This window comes from Astatotilapia calliptera, chromosome 20 (assembly GCF_900246225.1).
Source record: "Astatotilapia calliptera chromosome 20, fAstCal1.2, whole genome shotgun sequence".
Taxonomy (NCBI): Eukaryota; Metazoa; Chordata; class Actinopteri; order Cichliformes; family Cichlidae; genus Astatotilapia; species Astatotilapia calliptera.
The window spans coordinates 19,147,150-19,169,961 of NC_039321.1; the positions used below are offsets into that span (position 1 = coordinate 19,147,150).

The 22,812-nt window shown below is 41.4% G+C and overlaps 1 protein-coding gene across 1 annotated transcript; it reads left to right on the top strand.

Annotated features, from left to right (window-relative positions):
- Positions 1–4,065: 4,065 nt before the first annotated feature.
- LOC113013640 (uncharacterized) lies at positions 4,066–10,581 on the top strand. The gene has a single exon (XM_026154701.1). The coding sequence runs from the start codon at positions 4,246–4,248 to the stop codon at positions 10,072–10,074; it is 5,829 nt and encodes a 1,942-aa protein (XP_026010486.1). The 5' UTR covers positions 4,066–4,245; the 3' UTR covers positions 10,075–10,581.
- Positions 10,582–22,812: the final 12,231 nt, after the last annotated feature.

Here is a 22,812-nt window from a genome sequence, read left to right on the forward strand (position 1 = left end):
TTTTGAAATCACTGAAAGTTAGGTCAATTATGGACAATTTAAAAAGTCTTTTATTTTAGAAGGTATAATCAGAATGACTTGATATTGATATGGTATCACTGTGGGGCTGTATACTGTTGATCTAAGGTGGAATTACCCTGTGGAAACAGGAATTTTCCATTTTAGAGCATTTTGAAATTGTTCCAGGATCAAGTCAGATATGGGCATTTTGAAAATGCTTTTATTTTTGAAAGCAAAATCAGAATGACTTGATATTGATGTGGTAACATCGTGAGGTTGTGTACTGTTGACCTAAAGTGAAATTATCCTGTGGAAACAGCAATTTTCACTTTTAGAGCATTTTGAAATCTTTAAAAGAGTAGGTCGTATCTTTGCAATTTGAAAAGTCTTTTATTTTGGAAGGCATAATCAGAATGACTTGATATTAATATGGTATCACTGTGGGGCTGTATACTGTTGATCTGGAGTGGAATTATCCTGTGGAAACAGGAAATTTCCATTTTAGAGCATTTTGAAATCACTGAAAGTTAGGTCAATTGTGGACAATTTGAAAAGGCTTTTACTTTGGAAGGCAAAATCAGAATGACTTGATATTAATATGGTATCACTGTGGGGCTGTATACTGTTGATCTAAAGTGGAATTACCCTGTGGAAACAGGAAATTTCCATTTTAGAGCATTTTGAAATCACTGAAAGTTAGGTCAATTATGGACAATTTAAAAAGTCTTTTATTTTGGAAGGCATAATCAGAATGACTTGATATTGATATGGTATCACTGTGGGGCTGTATACTGTTGATCTAAGGTGGAATTACCCTGTGGAAACAGGAATTTTCCATTTTAGAGCTTTTTGAAATTGTTCCAGGATCAAGTCAGATATGGGCAGTTTGAAAATGCTTTTATTTTTGAAAGCAAAATCAGAATGACTTGATATTGATGTGGTAACATCGTGAGGTTGTATACTGTTGACCTAAAGTGAAATTATCCTGTGGAAACAGCAATTTTCACTTTTAGAGCATTTTGAAATCTTTAAAAGAGTAGGTCGTATATATGCTCAATTTGAAAGGGCATTTATTTTGGAAGGCATAATCAGAATGACTTGATATTGATATGGTATCACTGTGGGGCTGTATACTGTTGATCTAAGGTGGAATTACCCTGTGGAAACAGGAATTTTCCATTTTAGAGCATTTTGAAATTGTTCCAGGATCAAGTCAGATATGGGCAGTTTGAAAATGCTTTTATTTTTGAAAGCAAAATCAGAATGACTTGATATTGATATGGTAACATCGTGAGGTTGTATACTGTTGAACTAAAGTGAAATTATCCTGTGGAAACAGCAAAATTCTGTTTAAGAACATTTTGAAATCGTCAAAAAAGTAGGCCGTATATGCTCAATTTGAAAGGGCATTTATTTTGGAAGGCATAATCAGAATGACTTGATATTGATATGGTATCACTGTGGGGCTGTATACTGTTGATCTAAGGTGGAATTACCCTGTGGAAACAGGAATTTTCCATTTTAGAGCATTTTGAAATCACTGAAAGTTAGGTCAATTGTGGACAATTTGAAAAGGCTTTTACTTTGGAAGGCAAAATCAGAATGACTTGACATTGATATGGTATCACTGTGGGGCTGTATACTGTTGATCTAAAGTGGAATTACCCTGTGGAAACAGGAAATTTCCATTTTAGAGCATTTTGAAATCACTGAAAGTTAGGTCAATTATGGACAATTTAAAAAGGCTTTTATTTTGGAAGGCATAATCAGAATGACTTGATATTGATATGGTATCACTGTGGGGCTGTATACTGTTGATCTAAGGTGGAATTACCCTGTGGAAACAGGAATTTTCCTTTTTAGAGCATTTTGAAATCACTGAAAGTTAGGTCAATTATGGACAATTTGAAAAGGCTTTTATTTTTGAGAGCAAAATCAGAATGACTTGATATTGATATGGTATCACTGTGGGGCTGTATACTGTTGATCTAAAGTGGAATTACCCTGTGGAAACAGGAATGTGCCATTTTAGAGCATTTTGAAATTGTTCCAGGAGCAACTCAGATATGGGCAGTTTGAAAATGCTTTTATTTTTGAAAGCAATATCAGAATGTCTTGATATTGATATGGTAACATCGTGAGGTTGTATACTGTTGATCTGGAGTGGAATTACCCTGTGGAAACAGGAAATTTCCATTTTAAAACATTTTGAAATCACTGAAAGTTAGGTCAATTATGGACAATTTTAAAAGGCTTTTATTTTGGAAGGCATAATCAGAATGACTTGATATTGATATGGTATCACTGTGGGGCTGTATACTGTTGATCTAAGGTGGAATTACCCTGTGGAAACAAGAATTTTTCATTTTAGAGCATTTTGAATCGTTAGAAGATTAAGTCAATTATGAACAATTTCAAAGGGCCATTACTATGAAAGGCAAAATCAGACTGACTTGATATTGATATGGTATCACTGTAAAAAGACTGTGGTTGGAAAGTGTTGATATAAAGTTCAAATAGTATTTGGAAATACGACTTTTGCTTTTAAGAGCATTATTAAGTCATTGAAAGAGTAGTTCAAAAATGAAGATTCACAGGGCTTTTACTTTGAAATCCAAAATAAGATGGCCTTGATAGTGACAGGGCACAATTAGGGTACAAGGCTGTGTCATATAGATCTAACATTAGAGTTTGTAAAAAAAAAAAAAGCCTAAATTATATGTTATTATGTTCTTAACATATCTGTTAATTCACTCGAAGTTGGCTTTTATTTTGAAATCCGGTTTCCACATCCATTCCCGTAATACTTTGAATACACAGGGAACGTAAAACAAACTGGAGGCTGGCTTGACTGCAAGTCTCGAATTGGAGGCTGGCTTGACACAAGTGACAAAATGAAACAGGAAAGTACCGCAGTGTAATCCATTTATTTCAACAAAGTAACTGTATTCTGAATACCACCTTTTTAAACGGTAACTGTAACGGAATACAGTTACTCATATTTTGTATTTTAAATACGTAACGGCGGTACATGTATTCCGTTACTCCCCAACACTGCTCAGCAGGTCACTCGCTCACAAAGACTTGTGTGTTTTAGCAGAGCAGACCTGAAAAACATCTGGATTTCTAGCTGTTTTTGCTTGCAGAATCTGTGAAGAGCTATAGATTTTTGTTTATCCTTAGTCACCGTCTTATTAAGCTGTGTGTTGTTTTTCTTCCCCCAGTGGTTGGCTTTTAACAGTAGATCACAAGCAATTACAAAATTTCTTATCTCTTTGCTGACCTTGAGGGGTGTTCATGAAAGTGTTATCTTATTAAAATAAATGAACACCAGACAAGGCTTCCAGGAGAGCTCATTTCAGGACTCATCTGGTTCTTATTTGCGTAGACTGAGGAGACTTTCATTTTTCACCAAGGCTATCCATGCTACTACAGCTTTAATGAAGCACAGAAAAATCACAAGTTCTCAACAAGTAGCAGAAAAAAGTGAGTTCTTTCAGAATCAAAGACTATTGCCTGCAACATTTGCAATAAAATAATTCAATTCAAATAAACTATGCTCCACAGTCAAATGTGGGTGGTGAATTCATGTAGAATCAGAAGAGAAATAAAACAAATTGAAAATCAGATCATGCCCTTTGTTATGCCCTTGAGTCAAAAGTCAGCGGTTGGTGTGTGTGCTGATTGAGCCACATAAGCAGAGTGATAAATAAGCTCAGAGTGAGACATCATTTCCACAAGAGATCTTTGTATCCTATGTGCGGAAATGGAGCGAGGGAGCGTCCTGTTCACTAACCTATCTTTGATGTACCCTTTCGCTTATGATGTCGTGAAAAAGTGCTCCGGCAGTTATTAAATAGGGACTAGTTCATGTTCACGCTAAGAGTGCTCTACACGTTCGCACCTCGGAAAACGTTCGTCTTTGTGAGTATTGACATGTGTAGAGACAGTCGTTATATGTGTTTACATGGAGCGAACTGTATGCTGATGTAATGTACATGTTAAGCTAGGCTAATCGGCAAGTTGTTATTAAGATGTGTGTCAACCAGCGATTCATTTTCATTTTTTCTCATGTTCTAGTTATATAAAAACAAGAAAGTCAAGCCTTGTGTGGAAGACCTCTTCTATTTGTTCGCTAGCTGTCTAACCTCACAGGGTCACGTGTCGTGAGGGCAGCATAGTAAAAAGACGAAGGAAAAGACGCCTACTCAGCGGGTTCAAACATACAGAGCTACTTTAAGCAACATGAGTCTACGCTCAGGAAGAAATTACCTAAAAGACTACGCTGCTGAAGAGCTAGACGAAGCAGCCGGTGGTGAACAGCAACCAGACGTTGCCACTCAACCAGCTACAACGCAGCAACGGTCTCAACCATTCGACACCAAGTCGCAGCAATCCAGAACCTCGACAAGGCGTTCTCAACGGACATCCTCATCAACAGCTTCTGCGGCTGCAAGGGCCTACGTCAAAGCTCAAGCAGCACGAGCTCAACTGGCCTTCGCTGAAAAGGAAGCTAATGCAATGAAACAGAGAGCTGAACTGGATGCTCATCTACATGTCCTCCAGTGCCAAAAAGCAATAGCCGCAGCTGAAGCAGAGGCCTCAGCCTATGAAGAAGCAGAGATTCAGAGCAGGGAGCTCTACGGAGAACTTTGTGAGGAAGCTGAGCCCATCAGTACAGTGCACCGCACTAACGAATATGTTCAACAACAATGTGAGTTACTCTACCCAGACACTCAGCACGACTCAGCACAGCCTCCTAAAGGAAATTGCAATGAAGTAGATGCACAAGACAGTACACAAATAACTAATCCTTTTATAACCAACACTCAGACGAAAACACCACCTGTAAATAGAGAAAGGAAACAGGAGCAAACAGTGAACACTGGTGTAGTCGACACGTACTGGTCCAACTCCACAAAGCACACCCCCAACCTTAACAACTGTGTACCTGAATCAAGTGAAATGCAACAGTTTGCAAAATACCTAATTCGCAAAGAACTAGTCAGCACAGGTCTTTTGCAATTTGATGACAAACCTGAAAACTATTGGGCATGGAAAACCTCATTCATCAGCGCAACCAAAGACCTAAATTTGTCTCCAAGAGAGGAATTAGACTTGCTAGCAAAATGGTTGGGTCCAACATCATCCGAACAGGCTAAGCGCATTCGTGCTGTACACACCCTCAATCCTGCTGCAGGTGCGAAGATGGTCTGGCAACGCCTTGAAGAGTGCTACGGCTCACCTGAGGCTATTGAGGACGCACTCTTAAAAAAGGTAGAGGACTTTCCCAAACTCACAAACAAAGACAATGTTAAGCTGCAGGAACTTAGTGACATCTTATTGGAGCTTCAGTGTGCTAAACAAGATGGTGCACTCCCAGGACTTGCTTACCTGGACACAGCTAGAGGAGTCAGGCAAATAGTGGAAAAACTTCCCTTCAACCTACAGGAAAAGTGGACAACTGTAGGAACACAGTACAAGGAGACTCATAGTGTGTCATTTCCTCCTTTCTCAGTTTTCACACAATTTGTCCAGCGGCAAGCGAAAATGAGGAATGACCCAAGCTTTGCTATGTCCAAGGCCAACACCCATGTCCCTTCTCCCACAGAAAAACTGAGGTCATATAGTCGCAAACCTACTGTGTCAGCACACAAAATGGACATTACGGCAGAGTCGGACCAGAATAATCTCAGTCCAAAGAAAATGGAGGAACCGGATCGCCAGTGCCCAATCCACAAAAAACCACATCCACTCAAAAAGTGTAAGCTCTTTAGAGACAAAACTATTGAAGAAAGACAAGCCTATCTCAAAGAGCACCACATATGCTACAGATGCTGTGGGTCTGTCCAACACATTGCGAAAAACTGTAAAGCAGTGGTTAAGTGTATCGAGTGTGACAGCCTTAAACACTTATCTGCAATGCATCCTGGTCCTACTCCTGCCCCTAAGAGTACTACACCAGGAAACAACGACAATGAAGAGCAAATCGAGAGCTCACCTTCAGTCGAGTCGAAGTGCACAGAGGTATGTGGCCAAGGTGATAGCCCACGTTCATGTTCTAAGATCAGTTTGGTCAAAGTGTATCCCGCAGGCCAAAAAGAGAGAGCTATAAAAATGTATGCAGTAATAGATGATCAGTCCAACAGGTCACTGGTTAAGTCAGAGTTTTTCAGCCTTTTCAAAATCAATGCCAAACCCACTCCATACACCTTAAAGACTTGCTCTGGCAGAGAACAAACCTCAGGTAGGAGAGCCGTAAACTTCTTCCTCGAGTCTTTGGATGGAGAAGTCAACATCCAGCTACCCCCTTTAATTGAATGTGACTCTGTGCCGGACAATAGATCTGAAATACCCTCTCCAGAGATTGCCCAGCATCACCCACATCTTCTTCCAGTGACAGATAACATCCCACCTGTCGACCACCACGCCCCAATCCTTTTACTCCTTGGAAGGGACGTCATCAGGGTCCATAAGGTACGTGAGCAAATCAACGGACCCAATGATGCACCATACGCCCAAAGGCTAGACCTGGGTTGGGTTATTGTGGGGGAGGTGTGTCTAGGAAAAGTGCACAGTCAGTCAGAGGTCAATGTCTATAAAACACACACCTTAGATAATGGACGTGCATCCTATTTTGAGCCTTGCCCAAACACAATTCACGTTAAAGAGAATTATGGGGTCACTATGAATGCAACCTGCATCACAGACGATTTGGGACACTCTGTGTTTGTTAGATCTGAGGGTGATAACAAACAAGCCATGTCTATCGACGACAGAGCATTCCTGACAATAATGGACAGTGAAGTTTATCAAAACCAAGAGAACAGCTGGGTTGCACCTTTACCCTTTCGCTCACAGAGAAGGAGGCTCCCTGACAACCGAGAACAAGCCCTAAAACGCCTCTGCTCTCTCCGAAAGACTTTGGAAAAGAGACCAGAAATGAAAGATCACTACATCCAATTCATGCAGAAAATGTTGGATAACGACCAAGCCGAGCCTGCCCCTCCTCTGCCACTAAATAAAGAACATTGGTATCTGCCCACGTTTGGGGTATACCACCCACAGAAGCCACAACAAATACGAGTCGTGTTTGATTCAAGTGCAGAATGTGACGGAATTTCGCTCAATCAAGTGCTTCTTGGCGGACCTGATTTGAACAACTCCCTATTGGGAGTGCTGTTGCGCTTCCGCAAAGAGCCCATAGCCCTGACAGCCGATGTGCAGCAAATGTTTTACTGCTTCGTTGTGCGCGAAGACCACAGAGATTATTTGCGTTATCTGTGGTATGAGGACAATGACATTACAAAGAGCATAGTTGAGTTTAGAATGAAGGTCCACGTGTTTGGAAACAGCCCGTCACCCGCTGTTGCCATCTACTGCATGAGACAGGCAGCACAGCAGGGAGAACGAGAACACGGATCTGATGCAAGACAGTTTGTTGAGCGTCAGTTTTATGTTGACGATGGTCTCACATCAGTCGCCACGCCAGAGGAAGCAATCAACCTGCTCACAAGAACGCAAAACATGTTGGCAGAGTCTAACTTGCGCCTCCACAAGGTGGCATCAAACTGCAGTCAAGTCATGGAAGCTTTCCCTGTTGAGGATCGTGCAAAGGACCTGAAAGATTTAGACCTAGGAGTAGACCCTCTTCCAGTTCAGAGAAGCTTGGGACTCTGTTGGAACCTACAATCTGACAGCTTCACTTACCAGGTGTCAAATGAGAGCAAACCATTCACACGGAGGGGAGTATTGTCGACAGTTAATAGCCTCTATGACCCTTTGGGATTTGCTGCTCCCATAATAATGCAGGGCAAAGCATTACTCAGGGAACTGTCATCTGATGGAAAAGACTGGGACACACTCTTACCCCCTGAGAAACAGGAGAGGTGGGACTTATGGAAAGACTCTTTGCAAGCCCTTGAGAACCTCCAAATACCAAGGTGCTACAGCCCAGGTACGTTAAGCACAACGAAAGTGAAAGAACTTTGCATTTTCTGTGATGCCTCCACTGTCGCTATAGGTGCAGTAGTCTATCTGCGTACAGTTGACAGTGAAGGACAGTGTCATACTGGGTTTGTGATGGGGAAGTCTAAACTCGCACCCCGCCCCGCACACACTGTACCACGCCTGGAACTATGTGCTGCTGTGCTCGCAGTGGAAATGTTTGAGCTCATCAGAGACGAGTTAGACATTAAAGTAGACAATGTGACTTTTTACACAGACAGTAGGATTGTGTTGGGGTACATACACAACACCTCCAGACGATTCTACATGTATGTTGCCAACAGGGTTACGCGCATTAGAGCATCCACCCATCCGAGTCAATGGCATTATGTACCAAGTGAGTTAAATCCAGCTGACCAGGCCACTCGGTTCATTCCAGCAGCAGACCTGCAGAACAGTACCTGGTTCTCAGGTCCACCCTTTCTGTACTCCGACCCACACACAGAACCACACACTGGTCCTTTCACGCTCATCGAACCTGAAAAAGACAGAGAGATACATCCGGAAATAAAAGTAATGAAAACTACTGTAGCAGAGCCACAGTTGGGTTCTGACCGTTTCAAAAAGTACTCAAACTGGATCACTCTTTGCAGAGTCATAGCCAGACTCATTCATGTAGTTACATCCTTTGCACAAAAGACAAGTGGGCGAAGGGGATGGAAAGGTTTCAGTGAGACACCGAGCGTCCAAGAACTCACCCGAGCCCAAGTAGTCATCATTCGAGCCGTCCAACAAGAAGCTTACAAAGGGACGCTTGAAAACATTAAAGAAGGAAGGAAGGTCAGTGGCATGTTTGATACACTCAAAAAGCTCGATCCTGTGGTGGACAAAGACAGTCTCTTGCGAGTTGGTGGACGTCTTTGCGCCGCCGATCTCACAGAAAACGAAAAGCATCCTCTGATTATCCCATCTACCAGCCACATCGCTATGCTAATTGTAACTCACTATCATGAACGAGTGGCTCATCAAGGAAGACACATAACTGAAGGAGCTATCCGTGGTGCTGGGTACTGGATAATTGGAGGGAAGCGGCTTGTGTCATCTGTCATTCATCGGTGTGTCACATGTCGCAAGTTGCGAGGCAAAATGCAGATCCAGAAAATGGCAGACTTGCCTGCAGACCGAGTCACCCCTGAACCACCCTTTACCACTGTAGGCCTAGATGTATTTGGGCCATGGACTATTGTGACGCGTCGTACAAGAGGTGGTTGTTCCCAGAACAAACGTTGGGCTGTGTTATTCACATGCATGTCAACTAGGGCTGTGCATATCGAACTGATAGAGACTATGTCTGCTGATAGTTTTATCAATGCATTAAGAAGGCTCTTCTCTATTCGGGGCCCGGCCAAGTTTCTGCGCTCGGACAGAGGCACGAATTTTGTGGGCGCTTGTAAGGAATTAGACCTAAACTCAGGAAACAAAGCAGTAGGAAAGTACCTGCAAGAGAGAGGGTGTGTTTGGACTTTCAATCCCCCTCATGCGTCTCATATGGGAGGCTCGTGGGAGCGCCTTATAGGCGTTGCCAGGCGCATTCTGGATGCAATGTTGTTACGAACTGAACAAACACGTCTTACTCATGAAGTGTTGTGCACCTTCATGGCCGAGGTGATGGCAATTATTAATGCAAGGCCTCTTGTTCCCATATCCACCGACCCTGACAGTCCTGCAGTACTCACTCCAGCAGTGCTACTAACGCAGAAGATGAGTGCTGTGTCCGCCCCACTTGGGAACTTCTCATCAGGGCAGCTGTTTGGCAAACAATGGAAACATGTTCAACTCCTCGCTGACACTTTTTGGAAAAGGTGGAAGGGAGAGTATTTATCCACCTTACAAGGTCGTGCAAAATGGACAGAGACTAGACCTAATGTCAAAATAGGAGATGTGGTCCTGCTAAAGGATCCCCAAGCCAGCAGGAACGAATGGCCCATGGGACTAATAGTAAAAACATTCCCCAGCAGCGACAAGAAGGTCCGAAAAGTGGAAGTGCGGACTGTAAAAGATGGGACTGTTAAAATGTTTCTCAGACCAGTTTCAGAGATTGTTGTTTTGCTTGCAGAGACTGAATGAATATTCTTCAATGCTTAGATGATGTTTGAATATGTTGTATTGATGTTTATTGTGATATAATGTGTGTATATCAAGCGGGGAGTGTTATGCCCTTGAGTCAAAAGTCAGCGGTTGGTGTGTGTGCTGATTGAGCCACATAAGCAGAGTGATAAATAAGCTCAGAGTGAGACATCATTTCCACAAGAGATCTTTGTATCCTATGTGCGGAAATGGAGCGAGGGAGCGTCCTGTTCACTAACCTATCTTTGATGTACCCTTTCGCTTATGATGTCGTGAAAAAGTGCTCCGGCAGTTATTAAATAGGGACTAGTTCATGTTCACGCTAAGAGTGCTCTACACGTTCGCACCTCGGAAAACGTTCGTCTTTGTGAGTATTGACATGTGTAGAGACAGTCGTTATATGTGTTTACATGGAGCGAACTGTATGCTGATGTAATGTACATGTTAAGCTAGGCTAATCGGCAAGTTGTTATTAAGATGTGTGTCAACCAGCGATTCATTTTCATTTTTTCTCATGTTCTAGTTATATAAAAACAAGAAAGTCAAGCCTTGTGTGGAAGACCTCTTCTATTTGTTCGCTAGCTGTCTAACCTCACAGGGTCACGTGTCGTGAGGGCAGCATACCCTTTACCGATACAGGGACATGTTCATGTTTAATTCATCATCAATCTTCATCTAAAGGGGACATTTGTTGAATATGTTGTCACGACCTGTCCTAAAGGCGTCTTTCAAATGACCTGATCACAGTCTGTCCACCTGACTTGTTTTCTGCGTAAAACTGATATATACCCACAACTGCATATATAAAATACACACAGCTGGGGCAGTGCAGTTATGCCAAAATAGTAAACATCTTTTCTTAAACATCTTAATAAACATCTTTTGTTGCACTGTCATGTCGACAGAACATCGCTTTCACATCTTCACTAACTTCAGGACACTTTTTGGAAGAAAAATAGAAAATATTAAAAAGAAAGGGGAAAAAATCTGCACAAAACTCAACAAACTGTCCTGATTATTTGCTTCTTCGTGAAAGCTCCTTGTCCTAAATCCAGAGTATTTGCTTTGAGGAACAACTTCACCTTTTCCTGCGCCACACATTTAAACCAGTCAAACCTCAGACATCTGTGCATGGAGGTTTTTTAAATGGTGTCTTTTTCTTTCCCTGATGACGTTTAAGGTTCTTGAGAGGGAAATTTGTTTCTTGATTTTTTTTTTCTTTTTTTCCAGTTGGATGCATCAATTTCCCAAAACTTTTATTATCCTATAAGCCTTGATTAATTTGTACTTGTGGACATTATATCAAATTTTCACACAGCGTTTTATTCTTTACTTGCTCTCAGACTGGTAAACACCACCTGGGCTGCAACTGAAAGGGCAAAGCTTAAACTGTCTTATACACATCTCAACTGTGTCTTACTGATAGAGCTGTGTTACTGATAAGTCTATTAAGTTACACAGTTAGCATCTTTGCTGGGTTAAAGTAGCTATTTTCCAGTCATACTGACCAAAGTGCTTTCATACTAGAGTACAGTGCACTGGTGGTGAAGAGAGTGGCTGTTCTGCTAGGGACCCAGCTATAATAATGGTATTTATGAGTCATTTCCTTACTAGTTGGATTTAGTTTTTGATTTGGATCTTTAAGTTGGATATTATCAGGGTTTTTACTTTGTTTTTTTATTGTTTGATCCATTTCCTTCCTTAACTTTTTCTTCCGTTTTGGCCAAAATAAACCCAGCTATGCTGCAAATATGCCAACACTGTAAAGGAAAAGGGGGAATAACAAAAATCTTGGCCTGCTGAACACTTTAAAGGACCTCAGTTTCTGCCTTCACTATACAGCCATCACTCACACACTTGTGTCAAACGAGGGTCATCCCTCTAACTGAGGAACACAGCTTACTCATAGGCTTGCAAGACCATAATTTGTAAAATGAACATCATGCTTGAAACTTGAAATGAGTTTTTGAGCCTGAAATCTCATCGGCAAAGTCTTTACTGAGGTCACAGTGCAAAGGATAGAAAGCAATCTAGTTCATCTTTTACATACAGATTTCATTAAGGGGAAAATTAAGGGAAAGAAACCTACCTGATCCTATATTAAAAAAAAAAGCAATTGCTTGTTGTTTGTTAAATCACAAATTAACTGTGATTAATCACATTTTTTGGAAAGCTGAGTTCAACTTCACTAGTCACACTTGCTTTGCCATGACCTAAAACAGGCTGTCAAAGGGTAACATTATAAAATGAACTACCTTTAAAAGCTGAAACAAAGGTGCTGTTTGCTTAACTGTGTAAGCATTAAACCTTCTTTCGTCTTTTTTGTCTTTTTGTGTTTTGCTGCTGAAGGTGGTGATTTCCTAAAGAGCTTTAGCCATCCCTCTGTCAACAGGAGCACTGAATGGGCCACTTCTTATCTCATGTTGGACTGATGGCAGAGCGGATGCTACAGTGACGTGTTGTTTCTTAAGGTATAAAACGGTTTCACAAGCTAGCCAGCTAACCTATAACAGGACAAGCTAGCTGGTTAGCTGATTAATTCAGTGTCTGCAACACAACATAGTGTAATGTCTCGGACACAAGACCTAAAATTTCCTTTTTGCTGATATTCTTAGCCATGTTTTTAAATGTAAGTGGTTCCTTTAAATCTGTGTATATTCATACCAAGCACATCTGACTGTAGTGTGGACACAACTCCCCCCATCCGTCAAGTGATGTTCTCATCTTTTCTTTTCTGTACCTGCAGCAACTGACTCCATTAGGCTAAGGGTCTCTCTCTCTCTCTCTCTCTCTCTCACACACACACACACACACACACACACACACACACACACACACACACACACACACACACACACACGCTTTGACAGAGTGAGTCACAGGGATGGCCTCTGTGTGTCAATCAAACCTCCATTAGTGGCTACTTGGCTGGGTGGCTTAGGGTCCACTCCTGTGGATGTGGATGGGAGATGACAGCACTGTCTTTCTTCCTCAATACACACATCCATCGCTTTGTATGTGTGTATGTGTTTGTGCGAGCGTCTTATAAACCTTGCCATGGCCACACATACTATACTGAACACACCAAGCACAAAGCCAAAGTCACACGTGTGACGCACCTGTAACAGTTTGTCTCATTTTTCTCACTTCTGTTCGTCCATGATGGTGAACACATGATGCTGCCCCCTCAGAGTCAAGCAGAATTTAAATTTCATGTAAAACTCTGATCTTGTTTTGTGAACTCTCTTGCAAGCACTGGGAGTGCATGTGCGCGCCTCGTACCCCCCGCCCTGAAGGCAGGTCGTTATGAATCACATCAGAGCAAATCTGCTGTTAAAAGGAAACCTCAACACTGAATGGAAAGTTCACACAAACACACACAGACGCACACACACAGAGTGACTGGTTTGCAGCCAGCAGTAGTGAATCACAGCGGTCATCACTTGGTGTTTCATATGCGGAGCATGACAGACACAGATTAGTGGAGCATTACTTTATAGCTGGCATCTGCTCTGCTCTCCTACGCTCCCCTTTCTCTTTCTACCTCCACTGTTTCAGTCTCTCCCTCCTGCATCCAGCCTTTTCACGGCGACGCCTTTCTCGACACTCTTTTCTATTCTGCCCGTACGTCATCTATTCTCTGCTCTTTCTTATTCTCAGAAGGGAAAATCCCCACAATTATTTTTTGGGTTTTGCACCTCCTTGCGTCACTTCCCATCTCCCTTGTTACCCTACATTTCTTACACACATTAAACAGACTACTCTTTAGGTTCCTTGTGCTACACATGCTCTGCTGCACCTTTTCATCGTACAGCACTTTTAAGGTTTCGCTTCTTCTCTTTTTGGTCATGCCAGGAATTGATCAGATACCAAGTAAATACGGTATCACTGATACCGAGTACCGATACTTAAAAGGGCAGTTTATGTAAGGAACTTTATAAAGTTAAAGCATCATCAATATGCTTAATCTGTTCATTTTTTGGACACCTGGAATGGAAACGCTCGTGCCTGAAAAGCGCTTGGAATCAACTTCTGTTGTTTTAAATCTGTCAAATAATAAAGAATGATTTGAGGGGTTTTACAGTCAGACATTTTTATGTGTATTTTTCAGTTCTGTTAAAATAATTATTTTTGACACAACTCAGTGAGCTGAATATATTATTTGAATATATGAATGTAGTCTACAAATAATTGCTTTGCTCCAGTAACAACTGTGATGATCAATAACACTATCACTTTTATTGCTGTAGAAGCTGCCTGTATATTCTGTGCCTCTCTAACAGGACTCTGCCAGTGCGCTCTGCCTCTGTGTGCCTGTCTGAGGGATTTCCCTCCTCCTCACTTAGTTACTTTTACTGCTCGTTCCAGGAAAAGAATCGTCCTCTTTTCCCACTTCTTCAGGTGGTTCTATGAATTGGCGGTGTTGCTATAATCTAGAATTTCCTTCCACTGTTTGCAATGTTTTCCATCTACAGCTGTAAAGTATCTCCACACGATGCTCCTCTCTCTCACTCACTGTAGCCTACATGTCTGCTCAGTGCAGCTGAGCCATGTGACCACAGAGCAACCAAACACAACGGAGGAGATGCAAAATGCGGCTGTGTTAGAAGAGCAGTGTTTCATCAGAGACGTCTACCTTCTCATTAAACAGGGTCACTGTACTGAACTTTAAAAAGAGAAGCAAGTTATCCCGATACCAGTACCAACACTGGTATCGGCCTCATCGATATCTGGATCGGTTCACTCGTGCTTAATTTATGGTACTGTGATTATGTCTCTGTACAGAGAGGGGATTTTAACCCATGCAAACACACTTCTTCTAAGTGAGCCAGTCCTCCAACTACATCTTGCTTAACATGGATGATGCTGTGCATCGATCAATGCTGAATGATTGACCAGTGGTCCAGAACAGGGAAGGGGTTCGCGGGAATGGGAGAAGCATGAAAACGACAGCATGAAAAGCACAGACAGTCTCTGCAGCGGACACCTCGTTGTTTTTAATACTTGGTTTCACTTCCGCTCTTTGTATATTAACTTCACACTTCTCGGTCCACAGATGTGACCAGATGTGCCACATATTTGTGACACCGCCCCCATCTGGCTACCGATGCTCTCTGCAGGTAGATGGGCTGACTGCCAGCGGGCCACCACTGATGAACCGTTTCCCTTTTACATACTCACCTGAATTTTTAGCCTTCTTCGTTTCTGCCGTTTCTTTTACCCATTTTTCCAACTACCTTACACCTCCCCTGCTGCTTCTCCTTCTTTTCATACCATTTCCCCCTCCTCCTCTTTCTACCTCACTCCGTGTCTCCCTGCTGTCATCTCCTTTCCTGTCTTCCTCGATCTCCTTCATTACCTCCTTCTCTCTCCTCGTCTCCTTCGGTAGCCCTAGGCACTCTTGCAGTGGACTCTAAGTCAATATGAATAATGTGTAGGGGGGGACAGCAGAGTGTGAATCAGATCCCACTTTACGGAAAGGTTGCAGTGTTAAAAGCAGCGTGACCAAATATAGTCAATTTGAGTTAAAAGCTAAATTCCGGAAGAAAATACCATTGAATGCTTTATTAAAATGCTTTATTCATTTCTACATGGAACTTAACCTTGTGCGATTACTCATCCTCCTGCTGCCGACAGGTTGCCTCGTAGATGCTGCAAACGCATGCCTCGCTAGTTTCAGGGTGAATCATAACTTCTGTTAACAAGCTTTGGATGAATCCTGATTCTTCTTCTTACCGTATTATTATTATTAATATTTTCTTAAGCTTAAATTATTTTAATCATTTTCAAATATTCTCTTTTGTCTCTTCGCCCCGTTTTTTTCTTCCTGCTGCTGATTTGAAGCATGAATGTTTAATGCACAAAATCAATAGAGGCTCGGCGAGCATTATACTGTCAGGCTCAGCATCGCGTGGTGTGTGTGTGTGTGTGTGTGTGTGTGTGTGTGTGTGTGTGTGTGTGTGTGTGTGTGTGTGTGTGTGTGTGTGTGTGTGTGTGAGAGAGAGAGAGAGAGAGAGAGAGAGTACTGTAAAGTGAAGCCAAGGCTGCCATCTATCGTTCCCATACGATCACACTCGATGCATCAAACTGGCTTCCACACACACCGAGCTTCACAACATTTTCTTTTTCAATATTTACGCTTGTGCTGTACGATACTGCAAAATATTCAAACAATCCGATGCCAATACAGACACAGATACTTTTTTATCTATAAAGGCAGCTTATGTAGGGGAGAGCAATTTCTAAATTATCAAGTTGCACATTCTGAACACATCTTAATTATTTTTACTTTCATTAATAATTAGTTAACATGACAAAACACACCTTCCAGCATTTCATGTATTTTGATACTGGGTTTAATGGAGACCCCTGAACGTAAATGTGCCTGTTTCTGAAGCACTTTGGGTCAGCATCTGCTGTTGTAATGCGCTATAAATAACATAGATGTGACAGTCAAGACAAAAAGGTTCAGGTAGTGTTCATAGTGCATGTTTCAGGTATATTTTTCATTTCCAAAAAATGTATTTAAATATTATTGAACGCAACAGTGGGCTACATACTATATTCAGAGGATAGACACAAAGTATCAGTTCTATTGCGCTATAGTATCGATACCAATATCCCAAACTAATATCATCGTTGGTGCTGGATCACACGGTTATACGAGAAGTTAGAAAGTGTTTCACTGATTATTGTTAAAGTAGCATTCCAATGGTGCCTCTGTTTTTGATCCCGACTGACATTATAATGCTGAAAAGAAAAGCAATGCGCTTTAAATTATTAAGTAATGACAGCAAATTCTTATCGATATGTATTTAGACAGTTTCCCCCTCCTCCACACATGTTACAAGTCTCTTTGTAATGTGCGCTGCTGTTTCCCTGACAGCACGCCTGAAAGCGGCCGTGATCACGACAAGAAGAATATGCCCGAACCGTGTTCAATATTTCAACACCGGATTGAAGCGAGGACTTTTATTCGAGTGATGATTAAAAGTTGCGTGTTACCTTGGGGATAATGTGCTATGCGCGAATACAAAAAGCAAAAAACCCCAACAACTTTCTACCGTTATTGCTCAGATTTCTTTAACACTCTGCAGTATAGCTGTTTGCCTACAGATCCATTATGTGCTGCAAGATCTAACCACAGAATGCAATGCGATGTTTGGCAAGTCTGAGCCTCTGAGTCAAAAACCAATATATTTCTTTACTTCTGACTCAATAAAGTTCTCCTGGAGAAAATTGCATTCCTCCGACGTGTGTTGCAGTCAGAAATTATCTGTTGGGTTTTGCTTGAATGTTGCTGGATTATGTGATGGGCTTAGTTGTAAGAAGTTGCAGCAGACTAATGGAAGAGTTCTCTCCAAATGTGTGTTTGCAGCTTTGAGCAGATAACGGCAACAAGTAAAGAGGCAGTTGCTCGGTTCCTATCTAAATTCTGGATTTCATTGCACTGACGCTGGTTGATATTGTTCTGTGCTTGCACAATGGTGTCGATGCCTAAACAAGACGTTCCAATGCAAACATTACTCACATTTGTCTGCAAAGCAACTTGTAGAAGAAATGGGAGATTTCTTACGACAGGAGAGAGTAAGAGACAAACTTGTTTTAAAGCGTTCCTACACTTTTTTCTTTTCTTTCTTTTTTTCTTACAGACGTCGTGCCTTACAGTTCAGAAATATGTTAACAAACAAGAAAGAAATTGGATGCTCATTAGCCGATTTTAGAAGTAGGTCTCGGATCTCGAGCTTGAAAGACATTTTCTTATTTCTCCAATTGTGCTTGAGACCTCTGTTACCTACTGGCACGTTGCCATAGCAACCTCTAGTTAGGCTCGAAAAATACTACAAGGTTTTGATAAGACTTAGCCCCAATTAAGTCGGCCCACACAAATTTAGAAGGCCAGAGTGGAAATCGCAGAGCCATTCTTCCCAGAGGGGGTTTTTGTATGCCAGAAATCTAATTTTGCATATTTGCCTGAAATGGGACTTTAACAAAGTAAAGCCTAACATGATTAACTATTAGACCAGATCAAGGCAAAATCTGAAATATGTATCCTTACCTAGAGCGCTCTGTGTGTGTGTGTGTGTGTGTGTGTGTGTGTGTGTGTGTGTGTGTGTGTGTGTGTGTGTGTGTGTGTGTGTGTGTGTGTGTGTGTGTGTGTGTGTGTGTGCTATTTTAGCCTCTCCTCAGTACACATACATATAGTAGGACAGGACATATGAAACCCAAACACACACATACATGCCTTAGATGTGTTGGACATAAGGAGCATGTACAAGACCAAAACAAACAATCACTAAAAACTGTCTGAAGACACGTACAGGCCCCCCCCCCCCCTTCCCTTTTTTTTCTTTCTATTTGGTGTTGTGTGAAGTGCTTGTCTGCCAATCAACGGACCATAGGGGGAGGCGCAGCAGACACTGTCATACATCATTAAAAAGGGTTTGGTTCGAAAGCTGGATATGGCAAGATAAAAAATGCAGTCTTGTTATAATTGGGTAAATAATGACATGTCCAGAGGGCAGTTTGGGGGAGCACTAGACTGGCTGGTAGCAAATAAAAAGATGTTTTGGCTCCTGGCTTCTTGTTAATAATTGATTTTTTTTTTTTTGTGTGTGTGTGTGTGTGCAGGTAAGCAGAATCTATACTCTATCATCCTCTTGTTAAATTTGACCCAGCAAACCAATTTATCATATGGACTAAAATATTTTTTTCTCCTGTCCTAAAAATAAAAACAGCTTTCAGAGGTTAAAAAAGCCACGTGGAGCTGTTAAACAGAAATACATTTATAAAACTGTAACGATAAAAAAAAAAAATGCGTAGTTTGTCTGCTATGTTTTAAAACTATCAAGTTTTACTGAGAAAAAAAAGCCTGTCCTGGATTTACGTGGTTTAAAGTTGAGTTTAAACATTATTTCCAACGGCCACTTTATTAGGTGCACCCTTTCAGTTACTCGTTAACACAAATAACTAATAATCAGCCAATCACGTGGAAGCATCCAGCGCATTTCGGCATGCAGTCATGCTGAAGTTCAAACTGTGTATCAGAACGGTGAAGAAAGGGGATTTAAGTGACTTTGAACGCAGCGTGGCTTTTGGTGCCAGACAAGCTGGTCTGAGGTTTTCAGGAGCTGCTGGGATTTTCACGCACGGACATCTTTATAGCTTACAGAGGATGGTCTGAAAAAGAGACGATGCTTTGTTGATGCCGTCAGACTCCTTTAAGCTGATGCTGTAGGAAGGCAATAGTAACTCGAATAACCACTCATTACAACAAAGTATTCAGAAGAGCATCTCTGAATAGACAACAGGTTAAAGCTTGAAGCAGACTGGCTACATCAGCAGAAGACCACTCTGGGAACCACTACTATCATCTAAGAACAGGAAAGTGGGGCTCCAGTCCACACAGGCTCAGCAAAGCTGGCAAATGGAGGAATGGAAAAATGTTGCCTGTCTCATGAGTCTTGATTTCTGCTGCAGCATTCAGATGGTACAGTCAGAATTTTGCTTTACAGAATTTTGCTTTTGCTTTTACCAAGCATCACATATATGTCACTGCCTCATTAAGTATCATTACTTATCATGCCCATCCCTTTATGGTCACGGTGTACCTTATTCTGTTGGCTGCTACCATCTTGTTAACTCAGCGTACACAAAACTCAGATCTAACTGGTTTCTTGAACATGAACATGAGTTTACCGTATTTGAATGGCTTCCACAGAGTATCATAAATATAATATCAAATTTCTTTCTAAATCTCCCGTCACCTCAATGAAACTTTTGGTTTCTACAACTCTGATTTGGTTTTACTCCTCTAATCAACCCTATCGGCAGGCCAGATGTTTGAAGTACAAAATAAGAAAACAAAAAGCAACAACAACAAGAAAAAGCTCCCTAATGAACACCAACCAGGAAACAAAGATAGCAGCTAGCATTTAATAGTTAATGGTGGAGTTATTTTTATTCCTTAGCAGGGCTGAAAAGAACAGTGACAGATTGACTAAAACATCACGGCTCTAAATAAATCCCCATCTGCCACAAATTTAAATATTCAACTGCTGAATGAAGTTTCTGTTATGTCTCATTTAGAAGTTCTTTCATCTGTCTTTCTGGGAAAAAGAAACAAATCTTAATCGTTAAATTACCACATTTTAAGACAAATTAGGAGCCATTACAGATAGTTATATTTCAGCTTCTATTACCACTAACATTTTTGAGCATCAAAATTGACAAATCTACACTGCAGCTGCAGTGATGAATGAATACACTGTATATTAATAATGTTTACACTCTCCTGTTGTCCTCTTCCAATTTAGTAATTGTGATTTCAGTTATGTTAATACATCTGTCAGGTGTTATTACTGAAAAATCTAAAGACGTCACTTTTCCTTCAAGCTGATAATCTTTTAAATATTCTGTGTCAGATTTGTCATTCGTATGACAGCAGCACAGCCCACAGACACATGCTTTGTAATGCATCAACTAGGTTTCTACACGACTACAACTCTGGATCATACCTGGATCCAAATATGACGATATTTAAGCTCATGTCATTAAAATAAACAGACATCCTTATGTAAAATTAAAAAAATCTGTTCAGATCTGTTGAGTAGATGAAATCTACTACGACACAGAAAATACTTCATCTCCGCCTACCCGCAGCATTGACTTCACCGCTTTCTTAAAAAGACATTAAGGACTAAAGATGTCAAGGTTCTTGGTTGACACTTATTTAATATAGCTGTGTGGTTGCCATTAGCAACAGGTGTGACATCAGGGAATTATTTTTTTCTACCACCTTCAACTGCCTGAAAAACACCGGGAATCATATAAAACTAGTCATTAGTGACTCCGGTTGAATAGTAAGTGACATGCAGTCGGGCGTGAGTTAGCTCTCTGGCTTCTACACATGAACGTGTTTAACAGAGTTCTCATTAAAAGGAAGGGAAAGAGGAGCTAAAGACAGATTTCAAGATCAAAGGTAACATCATTAAAACTGCGGACATCAAACCTTAGAGCCTTGTCTTCATAATGAAAGCCGTCCTGTAATGGAGATTTTTAGTCCAGAGTCTTCCTTATTAATGCCCTTTCTTCTTCATGATACACCTGCTTCTTATTTCCTACCTATCCTCACTGTTTCACCTTATGTTCATAGAGCCACCTCACAGGCTGCCCCCTTGTTTCTCATTCAAGACTGCAGTTAGGGAATGAATGAATTACTATAAAGTGTCATCCAACATCGCTGAAGCCATCAAGGTTTATTTTTTTCTCTTCAACCCATTCCACTTTGGACAGTCCAAACACCGCTGGAGAGTCATTGCTGACTTATTGGACTGTGTCTGAACAGCTTTAGAAAAGCGCAGCTCACAAGGATAAAGAACCAAGAGTCGTGATTAGGTGTTCCCAGTAGACGCAGGAGCGCAGATTCAGTGTGAGCCTCTCTGACACAAACATTGCGTAAGTCGATGTTTTTTTTTTTTTTCCCTCTGCCTAGCGGGGCGAGACACGATGATGAAAACTTCCACTGTTTTGTTTTACATCAAACATTTGTTTGTCTGCACACTGTGGACAAAACATATGGACTGTGTTGTCTGTCTTCCCTTGAAAAATATGTCTGCGAGCGTCATAAAGCAGAAGAACAAATAACAGGAATTCCTTAGGCGTATCTGGAGGGCAGAAAAACACTGGCACTAAATCTTTGGACCAATCTGATAAAGCGTCTTTAGAGAGGATGTGAGTGGTTTAATACCTTCATTTATGTCGAGAGCCATCTTCTTATTGATCTGGTAGCAATCCATGTGTCACAGAGTGTGAGTAAAGGTGTGTTGAATCTTTCTGTTATTGCATCTGAGGTAAAGTCCCTCTCAGCTGGGCACAGGATGCTTTACTGAAGGCAGGTCATTGTACATTTAGAATCATTGTTGACATAATGTTTTCTTTCCTTCGGTTTTTAGTTCTTTTTGCACTTGTTGTGTGCAACAAGTTGCTAAGGTTGTCTCAACTCTCTTCTTTTTTTGTCACCTCACAGCAAATGCCTGTCCATAATGGTTGCACCAGTTGGTGCATACAAAAGAGTTCTTCCTCCCCACTGTCCCCAAATGCTCAATCAGCAATCATTTCTGTCCAATGATCCAACCAAACCAGGCAATACACATACAATTCACAGCACATTGAAAGAAAGTTTCGGGGGCATTTTTGCCTTTATTTGATAGTGCTGTATCCTGTCTTCCTTCTCTTGCCCCAACCGGTCGCAGCAGCTGACCGCCCCTCCCTGAGACTGGTTTTGCTGGAGGTTTCTTCCTGTTAAAAGGCAGTTTTTCCTTCCCACTGTCGCCAAAGTGCTGCTCATAGGGGGTCATATGATTGTTGGGTTTTTTTCTCTGTATGCATTAATGTAGGGTCTACCTTACAATACAAAGCGCCTTGAGGCGACTGTTGTTGTGATTTGTATGAATAAAATTGAATTGAATTGAATTGCTGTAGTGAAGAGTACACAGGAAAAAGAGAGAATAGGAGAAAGCACATATTAAAGGAACTGTGTCCTCAGGTCAACCTTGAGAAAGATATTGCATAGTGGAAGTGATTCCTTTGATCAGATGAGAAAAAGCTCAGCTCTTTGACCACAGAGAAGCTGCGCATGTTTTAAAGCAGAAGGGAAGGGTGTACAACCCAAAGAACACCGTCCCCACTGTGAAGCACCGCGGTGGGAGTATTATGCTGTGGGGATGCTTCAGTGTG